The 14,591-nt window shown below is 42.2% G+C and overlaps 1 protein-coding gene across 1 annotated transcript in view; it reads left to right on the forward strand.

The window, feature by feature from the left end:
• Positions 1 to 14,591, forward strand: part of SLC5A8 (solute carrier family 5 member 8) — a 41,137-nt gene that overhangs the window by 9,913 nt on the left and 16,633 nt on the right. Inside the window, exons 3-11 of the mRNA XM_038412594.2 lie at positions 634 to 685; positions 2,972 to 3,039; positions 3,479 to 3,633; positions 3,798 to 3,938; positions 8,481 to 8,610; positions 10,164 to 10,252; positions 12,621 to 12,733; positions 13,056 to 13,123; positions 13,452 to 13,538. Of these exons, the coding sequence (XP_038268522.1) occupies positions 634 to 685; positions 2,972 to 3,039; positions 3,479 to 3,633; positions 3,798 to 3,938; positions 8,481 to 8,610; positions 10,164 to 10,252; positions 12,621 to 12,733; positions 13,056 to 13,123; positions 13,452 to 13,538 (903 nt within the window). The remainder of the gene's footprint in view (positions 1 to 633; positions 686 to 2,971; positions 3,040 to 3,478; positions 3,634 to 3,797; positions 3,939 to 8,480; positions 8,611 to 10,163; positions 10,253 to 12,620; positions 12,734 to 13,055; positions 13,124 to 13,451; positions 13,539 to 14,591) is intronic.

A 14,591-nucleotide genomic window follows, 5' to 3' on the forward strand; every position in this document is an offset into this window, starting at 1 on the left:
GGTATCAGTACTGGGTGTCCCATTATGATAATAATCATAAGGGAAAAGATTTGTTTGTCTTTAACTCTTTCCAGTGAGGGATGGAAAATCAGACCTGTTCACAACTCTGTATGTGCATGTCACCCTCCAATGTTGGCAGCCTACAGTGGCTATAAACCCTAATTACTACACCAGAATGACTATTTAACCTGGGTAATCGGACTTATGTTTGCATATTGAGTGATATTAACATTGCAAGAGATTTCTTAGTAAAGTACTTGCCAGCCTCAGCATTTTTTCTTCTTTCCACAGGTTTCTGCAGTATGGCATTTGCATGTGATTACTGCACTTTTTTAAACAATACGATACTTTGTAGAAAAGCCAGGAAAAGTTGAAGAGGGCCTGGGTATTTAAGAGCCATTGTAGTGCTCATTTTAGGAAAAGTGTACCATGAAGAATGAAATATTAGGTAGCCTCTGAGTTTTTCCTTATAAATGATAGGAATTATTACTTAATAATAATTTGTAAGGGTGATATAGACTCTATGTATACCTATAGATACATTTACCTATGTATACTATAGGTAAATTAATTTAAGTAGGTATAGAACAAGGTACTTTTCATTTGATTTAGTATTTCTTTTATCCTCCTTAGATTTTATACACTGGAATTGTTATTTATGCTCCAGCTCTGGCACTGAACCAAGGTAAAAGAAAAATATGCTAATTATTTTACATTTTACAAGATAGTTTGCTTAATTTAATTTTTTTTTACAATATGTAAGTGGGGGAATAGTCCCGCTATTGTGGGGAACTTTCCTGGCTTCTGCACTACCCCGGTGAAGTGGGCTAGCGAAAGGATCTGAGTCCTCACTCCCACTTCTTTTACCCAGTGGCCTCCCTGCCCTTGAGGACTCCCCTTCCACTCTCCTGTCTGGCAGAGTCCTCGTAACCCCAACAAGGCTAGACCCAGGATTCCTCGGGGGCTCGACTCCCAACCCTGCAGCGGTCACCTAGGACAGGGGCTAGGGTGTCCCCACTCCAGGGTACTCTCTCTGCACTGGGCACTTCTCTGACCCACTGACTATTACATACAATTTGAAGTAAATGCAAGTTATTTAATCAATTAATTTTAAAGAGAATAAGGGGAAATGGGAAAGGTTAAGGAAACACCAACCCACTCTGTGGCAGGGAAAATCACAAACAGTGTCTCTGGAGTGTCAGGGCAGTTCACAGTCTGTTCCTTGTAAGCCCCAGGCCTTCTTCTCAGGCCCTGGCTGTGCTGCAGGGATGCTGTGGGTTGGACGCTCGCTCCGGTGGTGGCCACATGCTTTCAGATTCTAGGTGGCAGGGCCTTTCTTCCCAGTGTTGCCCCCGCCCTGTCGGGGTTAGCAATCTCCCTCCGAGTCTGGCCTGCAGAACCTCCTGGCTGAGGTGTCTCCCTGTGCTGGGCCCACTGCCCAGGGTCCCCCCCGCTCTGTCTCCAGCTCCCTGGACTGCTTCTCTGGCCCCTCTGGCTCTGGTTGCTGCAGCTCTGCTCCCAGGACAGGTCTGCTCTGCAGGCTGCTTCTGTGACTCTGCTCCCAGCACTGACCTGCTTTGTGGGCTGCTTTTCTGGCCCCTCTGGCTCTGGTTGCTGCAGCTCTTCTCCCAGGGCAAGTCTGTTCTCTCTGGGTTGTGCCTCTGGCTTTGGGGCTGCAGCTCTGCTCCCAGGACAGGGTTTGCTCTCTCTGGGCTGCTGTTCTGGTCCCTCTGGATCTGGCCCAGCTCTGCTCCCCAGCTCAGCTCAGGCCCCTGCTCTCTCCTTAGCTTGGCTCCACTCTGTCTGACCCAGGCAATTCCAGCTCACACGGAGGACGGAGGACGAGACGTCCCTGGCCTCCTGACTCCCTGATTAGCCTGCCCACCCTGTCATTCAGGCTGACCTGGAGCATTGGCCTCTCCCCATTGTTCCTGGGGGCTATGAGTCTCAGGGTCCTGATTCCCAATCGACCCTTCCTCTTTGAGTACTGGGAGCTAGCAACTAAAACTCCCCCACTAAATGTTAGTAAGGGGGCAACAATCCCCTTACAAATACATAAAACTATTAGGTTTTTAAGACAGACATCAACATAAGTAACTATGGGCCCAATTAAGAAGTCTTCCTAAGCTCCTGCTGACTTTTTGCCTAAATGAAGACTTGAGCATTGGTTCAGTAGTTGTGACAGATTTTATAAGAGATTGAAGACTTGAGGACAAATTCAATTCTCAGTCACCCTGACTTGAATGGGACTCCCTTACTGTCTATCTGCACAAATGCCTTTGTGTTGAAGTCAATGAGATAACTCATGGGCTTAAAAGGTTAGGATATAGTTTAGTTGTTAACATTTTAATTAAAGGGAAATTAGTCCTTGGATCAGTGGTGGGCAACCTGCGGCCTGTGGGCCGCATGTGGTCAGTCAGGGTAATCCACTGGTGGGCCGCCAGACATTTTGTTTACATTTGCACAGCTGCCCACAGCTCCCAGTGGCTGTTGTCACTCTTCCCGGCCAAAGGGAGCGGCAGGAAGTGGCGCGGGCCACAGGGAAGTGTTGGCCACTGCTTCCTGCAGCTTCCATTGGCCAGGAATGGCAAATCGCGGCCACTGGGAGCTGCGGACGACTGTGCAAATGTAAACAAATTGTCTGGTGGCCCACCAGAGGATTACCCTGTTGGGCCATAGGTTGCCCACATCTGCCTTAGATGCAAAAATATTTCTAATTGCTCAGCAGTTTGCAAAGTCTATCACAACTGTTGTTATGAGTTGGTTATATTCTTAGTCCGTCAAAGTCACTTGGTTTTAGTGCACAAATCATGTGAGTGCTATTGTTATTATTTTCTACTTTTCATTTTAAAATGGTTCTAATCTTTTTTTTCCAGGCAATCAGACCAACCTATAAATGTGGTCGAATGTTAAAGGATTTACTTTTTTTCAAAAGCAGTCTTTGCAATTGTACATTTTCCCTCTTTTTCAGTCACAGGATTTGACTTGTGGGGTGCAGTGGTCACAACTGGAGTAGTCTGTACATTCTATTGCACACTGGTATGTTGACAGTTCATTTTAAAGAACCTCCCCCTTCTTTTAACTGCTTAGTTAAAATATAGAACAACCTTCCACTGTAACGTAGTATACAATTATTGAGTTTAAACCTGAATAAAGACAGAGGGCCTGGTCATCCTCTCCCCTGCTCCAAACTGCATATGGAAAACACCCTCTGCCTGTGCATCTGCCCACTCCCACATGGAAAGGGCTGTGGTCATCTCTGTTCTCAGCACTGTTCTCTACTCTCCTAGGTAGAGGCTGGCCAGACTGGCAGCAGGAGTGGGTGGGGCTCAGAAAAACAGATCACCTCACCCTGCCCTTCCCATGGGATTTTCCGCAGGTGGGGTGAGCTGGCCCATAAATTTGAATTTGCTAAATTTATAACTGCATCTTAATTTTATGCTCCTACTATACATTGAATGTGCTATTCCTCACACAGGGTGGTCTAAAGGCAGTAGTCTGGACAGATGTTTTCCAGGTTGGAATCATGGTAGCTGGATTTTCATCTGTGATTATACGTGCTGTGGTGGTTCAAGAGGGAATCAGCCGCATTCTAAATGATTCCTACCATGGGGGAAGATTAAACTTCTGGGAGTAAGTGTGTAAACACTTAGGCTAAAACATGACCAGTTTAAACAATCTTAAAAGTGTTAAACTGAATCCACATGGGTTTTCAATTGAATTAACTTCATTGGGGTAGAGGGAGAAGCGCTATTTTTGTCCATATTCTGAGTCTGTTATTTTTTTCTCCCATTTAGCTTTAATCCAAACCCCTTGCAAAGACATACCTTCTGGACAATTCTCATAGGTGGGACCTTCACCTGGACTGGCATATATGGGGTCAACCAATCTCAAGTTCAGAGATACATTGCCTGCAAAACCAGGTTCCAAGCAAAATTGTAAGCCTGTGTGCGGTAAATGTAATTCTTCAGTGCCTGCCTTTAGCTACTATTTGTTCTTCATAAAGGGAGATTTTTAAATGAATGCTTTAAATTTATATAAAACCTGTTCATGAAAGGTAGTAACGACCTGTACTTTCTGCTTTCTGAACAAGGACGAAAGCAAATTGGAAGAATAAATGCCAGGATTTATGTGTTATGGCAACATTCAGTTTTGTGACAGACTATTTTATGATGTTGGTATGCATGCACACAAAAGCTGTATTAAGTTCATTTGCAACCTAGAGACCAAATTGTATCGGTGTTATTTGTGCAAAGCTTCTAATAACACCAGATCTTGGCTTGGTACTGTATTAAACCTAAATCAGTGAATGGGAGTTGTACCAGAATAAATATTAAAGGATTCAATCATAAAGCTACTGAAATTGATTGCCCAATGATAAAATTGCTGAAGAATCACGTTCTTTGTTTTCAGAACAGTTAGTGACCTGACGTAAGAATGGCCATACTGGGTCAGACCAAAGGTCCATCCAGCCCAGTATCCTGTCTACTGACAGTGGCCAATGCCAGGTGCCCCGGGGGAGCGAACCTAACAGGTAATGATCAAGTGATCTCTCTCCTGAAGCTGTAAGCAGCTGGAGACTGGTGATCAGTAAGCTTTCTGTATAGATTTACTTATGTGAGAAATGTGTGAAAAATAAAAATGCCTTCCCTACAATACAGTGCCATAAGGTATAGGAAGGGACAGTATTTTGGAGGTTTAATATTTTTAAAATGTGGGCAAAATAATTAAAACAATTTTTTTTCCCTCCAGGTGAAAGCTATGTTTTTAGAATTAAAATGTTGAAGGTTAAAGCAGTAAGAAAAACTAGTGTTGTAGGCAATCATATTTATGACAGGAATGAGTTGATATGCATCATCATTGTATCTCCAATGCCTCTTCCTTGGTCATGCTGCTTTGTTCAGAAGATGCACAGACAGAAGGCACATCTCATTTCAACAGTGGATTGCTCATGTATGGGAAAGAACTTCATGTGTCATGCTTGTATTGCATGTCATTGATGTTGACTCTTCCAAGCATCCCTATCTGAAGCTATATTACTTGGTTGCACCCTCCACATCCCCTGTGCAATGGGATCTTTTAAAGGCATCCTGGAAGCAGGTCAGTTGTGACCAGAGGAGTCTGGGAGTGTGGCACAATTGGAGTCACATGGCCAGAGCGGCTGTGAAGATACAGCAGTTCCATGTGGACGGCCTTAGCTTCCCAGGAATCTGTGCGTGAGCCCTGAAGCCTTTCGGTTTTAATGGGAGAGCCCTGCTCTTATTGGGGAGCACTTCTGGAAATCTCTGCAAGGAAAACCTCATGGAGAACTCTTTATTTAGCCCCTTCTGCCAGCTTTCCTACAGGCAAGGGTAATTGAGTTTCCAGCTGCTAGTCACCCTATCTGCGCTTGAGAATATGATCATTTCCTGAGGCATGGATAATTTTCAGCATAAACACTGCATCTCCACAGAGGTGTAAACACTGGCAATACAACAGCTGCTTAGTTTCTTTTGCAAGAGCCTTAAAACCCTCACAACAAGATTCACTCTTGCCCTGCTCCTTGTGTAGTCATTTACACCAGTGCACAGTAGATGTGAAATGCTACCACATCAGAATGGTAGCAATTTACACTCATATTACACTGATGTAAAGGATTTACAAGGTGCAGTACAATGATGAACTGGGCTCACAGTGTGAATGATTTCACAAGTCGCATTCCATGCCTTCTGGTAACGCATGAAACCATGGGATGAGAAAAGTATCTCAGGATTCTTGGCTGTCTCAGAAAGGATCTCACCCCACCCAAGATATGCACCTGTACTTTTGTGACTAGAACGCACAACCAAACAACTCAGATTCTTGTATTTGAACAACGATATATTCCCTTAAAAGAAGTACAGGTGTTTAAAGTGGCAAAATCATATAATTCAGATAAATGCAGGTGTGATATTGGCTCATCAGCCTACTAGTTTATTACCTCTTATTTTTCCCCTTACCAATCCCTGGCTTCAACTAACTCTTCAAAGGCACCACACGATGGTTTGAATGTTGAAATCTTAAATTCTTATCAAAAAGCAAGACTTGCATAGTCTTTCCAGACACAATGCCAGTTTTGCAGAAGAGTATTCCACGCAGCATTACTCATTCAGAATTAGTGGGAACAACTCATTTCTTAAGTCATAGAGTGTCACTCTGAACTAGGATTTAAGTCAGGACAAGAGCAAACAAACATTGATTGTCATTTGACATCCCGCTGCCAACATGGTTTAAAAACAAGATTTGAAAATGAATGTGAATAATCGGGGCACAGTCATACTTTTATGCCTTCAATCATTCAATTGATAGCAATTTTGTTTTAATTTTAACGATAGTGACCTAGGCTAAAACATGGTACTTAAAGCCTTGTCTACCTGTGAGAGTTGTACTAATTTAACAAAATTCTTCTGCATGTCAATCTTCAATCAGTCTAAGAGTGCCTTATCTCAGTTTAGCTTATATTGATAAGGAATGAGGTCATGGTAAATTGATAAAAGATGCACTCAACCCTATATGAGAGGGTCCATGATACAGGGTTGGAATATTTTAACTAAATTAGTCTAGAAATAGATTTAGCTAAAGCGTTGCAATTTACATGTTTAGACAAGGCCCAAGTGTGACCACTGGCAGTGGGGTCAACCAATCAGCTTTAACATGCCCAGGTTTTGTTATCAGACACTTGATTTAAGTCAGGTTTCAGAGTAGCAGCCGTGTTAGTCTGTATTCGCAAAAAGAAAAGGAGTACTTGTGGCACCTTAGAGACTAAAAAATTTATTAGAGCTTATGCTCTAATAAATTTGTTAGTCTCTAAGGTGCCATAAGTACTCCTTTTCTTTTTGATTTAAGTCAGGTTGTCTCTTGTGCTGATGAGCTTTATGAAGCTGCAGGCTCAGTTATATTACACCATTGCACCCAATAACATACAGTTCCATCCCCATTAAGATCTTCAAGAGCAGAGCTAGTCTCCTGCACACATCCCAATGAACCTTCTAAAGTAACCTGGGGTTGGTGCATTTTTGCAGGCACTGGAACCACTGAATGGCCTCCTAAGCACTCTCGATGCTGATACACTTGCTTAGATACTGGAGGTACCAATGCAGCTCTGATCGCTTGGCCCAGCGGCAGGGCCTCAATGGCAATCAATGGGCATCAGGCAACGAAATGGCTGCTGGTTAGAATACAATTAATCTTATAGAAGTACAGGGAAAGAGCCAAGCTGTTGAAGAACATACCGCCTGTGGGCATTGTGGGTTGCAGTAGGGCACCGAAGATGAGCCAGAGGGTAATTAACTTTATGAAACTAGGACCCGTCTAGAGCTAGAAGTACCTAGTCACCTCCAGTAATCCGCAGGAGCTCCATTTCTGTAGAGAAGGAAGCCAAAGTGGACAAGAAGACTGAAGCATTTTGAATAGCCAATCGTGAATGAAGACCTAGGGTAGCAGAGGTTGTATTAATGTTTGAAGCTGGAGCCTTTTTGGGCTAGTGCTGTCAGGAGATGGAGTCAGTTTACTACATCAGTCTGCAAGATTACCTAGGCACTAAGAAGGAAAGCTCACAGACTGTGGGCAGTCCATTTCGTCCTAGAAGCAACAGCTTTGAGGGACTCCATGCCAAGTCAGCAGGAGAAGGGCATGCACCATGGCAGCCTTCCAAGGTGTACTGGCTTTGTTAGGGGACATTTACAAAGTTCTTCCCCATTGCTTCCTCTTGGGGCCCTGGCACTGTTTAAGAACAGTAGAGCTGTATAGTGCAAGATACCAGAGGCACAGGAAGGCCGCTGCTGCATAAGGGGAGCCCATACTTCTCACTAAGACTGGATCTAGGGCAACCACCCTTGAAACGCCCTCTGAGGTTTGAACACACTGGTGAATGGGTTGCTCCCTTCCTGTGGTCTGCAATGAAGAAATACAATGAAACATGCAGAATAACCACAGAGGTCACATGACCTCATGATTAGATTTCATTATAGGATGGACCTTTGCTATTGGCTATACAATGCCAAAATTAGAATAGGGGTTTTATAGTTAATAACTGTCAGCTTAGGTGATCATGTATTTGGAGCCATATTGTGAACCCATTGCTAGTGCCAGTTACACTCATAAGCAATCCCATGGACTTCCACATGACTGCTCATGTGAGTAACTGTTCACCAGGTCGGGAAGGGGCTCACAGTGTGGCTCCTAGTCTATGAGGTATTCTCTGGCTTGTCATGTTTTTCAACAGTTCTGTGTGTTGCTGGGAATTAGTGGCTTTGCACTGCTTTAGTAGCCAGACAGACCACAGTCTGTAACTAGACTAAGAAGTGTTCAGTTAACAAGGTTTCTCTTTTTTTGGGGCTGCCAATGAGGAAGAGAATACAGGTACAGTAGGACATGTGCATCTTTAGCAACATTACAGTACAGTGCTGTACAGTGCTATGGCTAACTCTTTAACATTGTTGTTTCCTTTCATGTTTGTGCAGATCTCTCTATATCAACCTTTTGGGACTCTGGGCGATACTTGTCTGTGCAATGTTTTGTGGACTAGCAATGTACTCCATATACCACGATTGTGACCCATGGACAGCAAGGCGCGTGTCAGCACCAGACCAGGTTTAACACTAAACATCTCAGTGGTTTAATAGTTGGGGATGAATTAGGTTTGATGCCCTCAGGGGCTTTTCCTAAGGTATGAGGCTGAGCCCACACATCTCCAGTGTCGTGGGTGCTCTCAGACTCATAGACATTAAGGTCAGAAGGGACCATTATGATCATCTAGTCTGACCTCCTGCACAATGCAGGCCACAGAATCTCACCCACCCTCTCCTGCAATAAACCTCTCACCTATGTCTGAGCTATTGAAGTCCTTAAATCATGGTTTAAAGACTTCAAAGTGCAGAGAATCCTCCAGCAAGTGACCCCGTGCCCCATGCTACAAAGGAAGGCAAAAAACCCCCAGGGCCTCTGCCAATTTGCCCTGGAGGAAAATTCCTTCCCGACTCCAAATATGGCAATCAGCTGAAACCCTGAGCATATGGGCAAGATTCACCAGCCAGATACCCAGGAAAGAATTCTCTGTAGTAACTCAGATCCCACCCTATCTAACATTCCATCCCAGGACACTGGGCCTATTTCCCATGAATAGTTAAAGATCAATTAATTGCCAAAATCATGTTATCCCATCATACCATCTCCTCCATAAACTTATCCAGTTTAATCTTGAAGCCAGATAGGTCTTTTGCCCCCACTGCTTCCTTGGAAGGCTATTCCAGAACTTCACTCCTCTGGAGGTTAGAAACTTTCATCTAATTTCAAGTCTAAACTTCCTGATGGCCAGTTTATATCCATTTGTTCTTATGTCCACATTGGTACTGAGCTATCAGGATCTGTCCCTTTGGAAAGATACATTAAGGAACATTTTGGGACACTTGAAACCCAGGAGTGTATTTTATTTGCAATAAGGGATGACAGGTTAATAAAATAAAGAGCCAGAAATCCTCTTATTCCCTAGTGATACATAGGACAAGGAAGACCAAGTATGATAACCCTATGTAGGAAACTGGATCATTTTCTTTTTGGGGGGAGGGTGGAGGTTGCTCCCATGTGCTACCACCAAGGGACCCAAAACCTATGGCTCTCTCTTCCCTCTGAGATCCACATGGCTCAAGGGAGATGCTGAGAGACAAGGGTGGTCCGCATGGAGGCTCTATGTCACTGCCTTCTCTGCCCCCATCAATCACTGAACCTGAACCCCTACTCAAAGGATGTGCCCTAGTCGCATGGAGTGGGAGAAAGCATCTCAGTTAGCATTCAATAAATCAGCATGACTGAGGCAGGGAATCACTACAAAGAGGCGGGGAGGGAAGATTTTAAGGGAAGTGGCAGATGCTTCAGTCCCACCACCTCCAGGTCCTTGCCCCTGGCAGTGGGTCTCTTGGGGCTAGTTGAAGGCAGCAGTGAGGAGAATAGTGCTATGAAGGCAGCTTTATCCTCTTGGCTTTGTCAGGTATTCATCACTTCCATCTGAATAAAGTGTAAAACAGAGGACATTTAAAATTAGAATAAAGGGCAGCATGAAGTTTGGATACATTGTAAAAGCAATACCTTAAAAGCAAGAACACAGCTTAGGTAAAATTATAATATTTCTCAATCTATGTTTTTTTCAGCTCATGCCATATCTGGTATTGGATATTCTACAAGATTTTCCAGGGGTACCAGGGCTTTTCGTGGCTAGCGCCTACAGCGGGACATTAAGGTAATAGAATCATTCTGAACTCAATGACATACATTGGCCGTTTTTATGCATGCTCATTGGAGGATAAATTGCATTTACACAAGATCCTTTGCATTTAATTTCCCTGCATGCATATGTTGCCATTTTTTAAACGGACAAATTAGAAGCTGTTTAATGGGTGCATCTTAAAAGCTTTTCGGGCTTCACAGTGAGCTTTACATTTCCTTGCATTGAAGCAATTTGGTCTCCATTGTTAACAAACTCCATCAACAAGGCTAGTCTGAGCCTTGGCGCTATAAGCTCCATTGTCATGAGCAAAGTATGGCATTTACAAGCTCTGCCTCACCTTGCTTCAAAGCTATTACTTCACTAGCTGCACCTGTAAATTCCTGAAATCCTATAGGGAAACAGGGCAGCTGCAGTTTAAGAGAATTTTCTACTGCTAATCCTTCCTTTTCCAAACCTTCAGAACTGTATTTTAAAGCCCTCTCCCTTCTTCCTATGACTTGAGAAGCACATTCTGATCATTAGGGGCTATTTACAAACTAGTGTTTGGAATTTAGAAATATAGCTGTTTTGAGTCAATCCTGTGAAAATGGTCAGAATATTTTGTTTCAAATGGTGGTGGTAAAAAAATGAATTTCCCACCTTCTGATAATTGAAAAACAACTGAAAAGATTTTTGCTTCACCTTTCCAAAGTTGTATACTTTCTGGCAGCGACCAAGCATGGAAAATTTCAGCCCTTAATGTGAACGTTTTGGATAATCTTGAGTGTGCAAAAATCAGGGATTAGAATGGAAATTGTTGACAATCTTATCTATAGCAGTCATACCCAGAGCAACTGTTATAATGCTGTGGTTGAATAATTTTTTGACTCTTAATATTTGTAGATATGTAAGTAAACATGATGATAAGGGCATTACATTTTCACACTTTGGGGTGCAAGCTGATTGCTTGTGAGAGTAATGTATAAAAATGTCTGATACTGCACAATCTGTGGATTGTAGGTGATTGGCATTTTGCCCTTTCTGAAAAGCACAGTGACTGGGCCATTACAAGAGGCCAGCTACTGGACTAGATAGGGAAGAATAAAATAATACTTTCTCACCTTAATAAATTCATGTTTGTAAAGTGCTTTAAAATCCTTAAATGGAAGAGGTTGCAGAAGTGCAAATTATTATTGTAACTCTGGTGTTCTACTTGAATTCTGTTAATTAGTTAATCTTGTCAGACTTTGGCCATTGGTGGCGCCACCGGAATATTAAAGAGAAGGGAAATAGTAGGTATTGTGACATGATTCTCTGTAAGGAAAATGTGTCCGATACTATTCTATATGATTCAGGATGTTCAGAGTTTTTCAGTAGTAGCTAGATCTGCTTTCAGGAGAGAGGGGCTGATGTGTTTGGGACAAGTGGTTCCCTTGGAGTCTATCAGATGCTCACTGGAGCTCATAATTAACCACCAAGTGTGCGGAGATGTGTATTTTGTGTGTGCTGTGGTCTGCACCGCGGCATACTCATTTTCCAGTCACAATACAGGCATGTCATGTTTAAGATTTAGGCCAACATTTTTCAGAAATAGGTGTCCAAAAGTAGGCTCCTAAATCCACATCTAGGCACTTGAAAAAGTAGCTGATTTTCAAAAGTGTCAGGTGCACAGCAGTTCTTACTGACTTTTGAAAACCAGCCCACTTATTTAAATATGGATTTAGGATCCTAGCTTTAGGCTCTGATTTTTGGCCTGAGCCTGGAGAGTGCATCCAAAATAGTCAATGAAATGCCATGTGATGTACATGTACCTAGCCCAAAGGATGCGATACATATTAACGAATTTTAAAACGATTTTAAAATACCAGTCATCCTTTGATCTATAGCAACATATGTTAAATTTCCTTCCACTGATTTATCTGATTACTTCTTTTTCTTAAAACATGCATTATCCTCTCTGAGAACAAATATTTTAAGCAATTGCAAAATGTAACAGATAGTGCTGTCAAGTTTTTTTCCATTAGTAATAATAATTTCAACATGTATAGTAGGTTTCAGAGTAGCAGCCGTGTTAGTCTGTATTCGCAAAAAGAAAAGCAGTACTTGTGGCACCTTAGCGACTAACAAATTTATTAGAGCATAAGCTTTCGTGAGCTACAGCTCACTTCATCGGATGCATCCGATGAAGTGAGCTGTAGCTCACGAAAGCTTATGCTCTAATAAATTTGTTAGTCTCTAAGGTGCCACAAGTACTGCTTTTCTTTTACATGTATAATAGTTACAGCCACATAAGGTCTCTGGCATTGTTGCAGACAGTTCTCTCTGCTGTTATCTCGATTATTAAGTGTTTGTAATCTCAGTTCCTAATATGCAAAAATGTTTCAAATTTTGTCATCTGCAGCACAGTGTCCTCCAGCATCAATGCTTTAGCAGCTGTAACTGTTGAGGATCTCATTAAACGTTACTTCAGCTCCCTCTCTGAAAAGAAACTATCTTGGATTTCCAAGGGGATGAGTAAGTTTGTAAGGGATATTTTCCACTTTCATCATAAAGAAGTGATTCTTGCTGTGTGTATTATCCCCTACTCATCCCAACTTCTTTTTAAGATTTAATCTTTCAACTAATCTTCAGTGACCACATATTGTAAAAGGATTTGTCATGTTTGCGCGATCCCCTCCTGAGGTAATAAAGTGCCTGGCCTTTTGTTGGTTTGGCCATTCTCAGAGACAATCCTAACTGCCATGTATTTTTGGCTTTATTAGCAGTAGTATTAGACTGGAAGGAAACTTAACTGTAGAGATTTAAATTGATACATTTGTCTTTCTCACCCATTCAGGTCTTTTTTATGGAGGCGTGTGCATTGCCATGGCCGCTCTGGCGTCCCTTCTGGGTGGTTTGTTACAGGTGCATGTTTAATTGCTTTTCACCTCTGTTTCATTAACTAGAAGAAATTATTGAAAAGAACAATCACTGGCTACTATTAAGTGATTAATTTTTATCCTTTAATGAGTATTTACCTTGGAAATTCTAGGACTGAATCCTGAGCTGGTGTAATTTGAGGTAATTCAACAATGGAGCTACACCAGTTTATTACAGCTGAGGATCTGGCCCAGAGCCAGCTTGAACCCCTAATTGCAGATATTTCATTTCCTTCCCCACCAACATGGCATCATGTTGCAGGTTTTGGCTTTGCTGTGTGATACTTGATATAAGACTTTGTTTTCTTCCTCAGGCAGCTCTCAGTATTTTTGGCATGGTTGGTGGCCCTCTTCTAGGACTGTTTTCTTTGGGAATCCTCTCCCCCTTTGCAAACCCCATCGTAAGTATAAGTTGTGTGACTTGCAGTTGCGAAATACAATAGTCATTTTGGGGATTATTTCACTCCCCCCCCAATAATTTGTTTTAGGCATCATGGGAGATGTTTTAGATTGGCATTTTTCATACATACCCCCTCCCCGCCACATCCTCTTACCCCAATAGTAAGGCAATAAGGTCAGTAGTTTAGTCTGAAAAAAATATAGTTAAAAATGGTAAAATTCACTAATCACTTATTTTCTCCTTGTTCCCGATGGCAAAAGCAGTGATTTGTCTTTGCACAATGCTGCAGAATCAGTACTGATGTGCTGTAAACAGCCCAAAAAGAACAGTGTGTTGTTACTTTGTGGCCTGACGACATTCACTCCATAATTATGGTTGCAAATTGAATTTCCATTATACGCCTGGTTTTGGCGACCCTCATCTAAAACACACACCCACCCCTTAGATCTGAGGCAAAGGTAAATATTATCTATGAATCAAACTGAATTGCCCAAGGAATTCCTACATTATGACACTCTAAAAACAGAGGTGTTCTCCAGAGTTTATAAAGTCTAACATTTTGGTGTTTGTAGCAAGAAGCCTTAAGACCAGGAGAGAAGTGAAATTTAGTTCTCTGGACACATGTGAGCTGAGAGTTAGTGCACAGCACCATAGTTGATAAGAGTCTAAATCAAATATTGTTAACTTTTGAATTTGGAATATCTCTGTGGACTGCAATGAATTATGAGTGAGATTCATCCCTGTTCAGAGAACCAGGGCAAGGTCTACACAGTACTTAAATCCCAATTAAATTCTTAGTTAGTCCTTGGGGACATTTTCTAAAAAATTGAGACTGTTTTTAAAAGAGGTAAGAGTGCTAGTATATAGCCTCTAGCAGCCTGGATTGCTATTATAACTGGCTGCAGCTAAATCGGAGTTTAATTAATTGTTCAGATCTTGAAGAGAGTTCCTATCTTTAGATAAAGGTAAAAGTGTTTGCTCTAAAGCAGTTCCTCCCATTGCAGACAGAATACTGGGGGGAAAACACATACATTGTGAATTTTGTGCACCTGCT

The sequence above is a fragment of the Dermochelys coriacea genome, chromosome 1, assembly GCF_009764565.3.
Source record: "Dermochelys coriacea isolate rDerCor1 chromosome 1, rDerCor1.pri.v4, whole genome shotgun sequence".
NCBI lineage: Eukaryota > Metazoa > Chordata > Testudines > Dermochelyidae > Dermochelys > Dermochelys coriacea.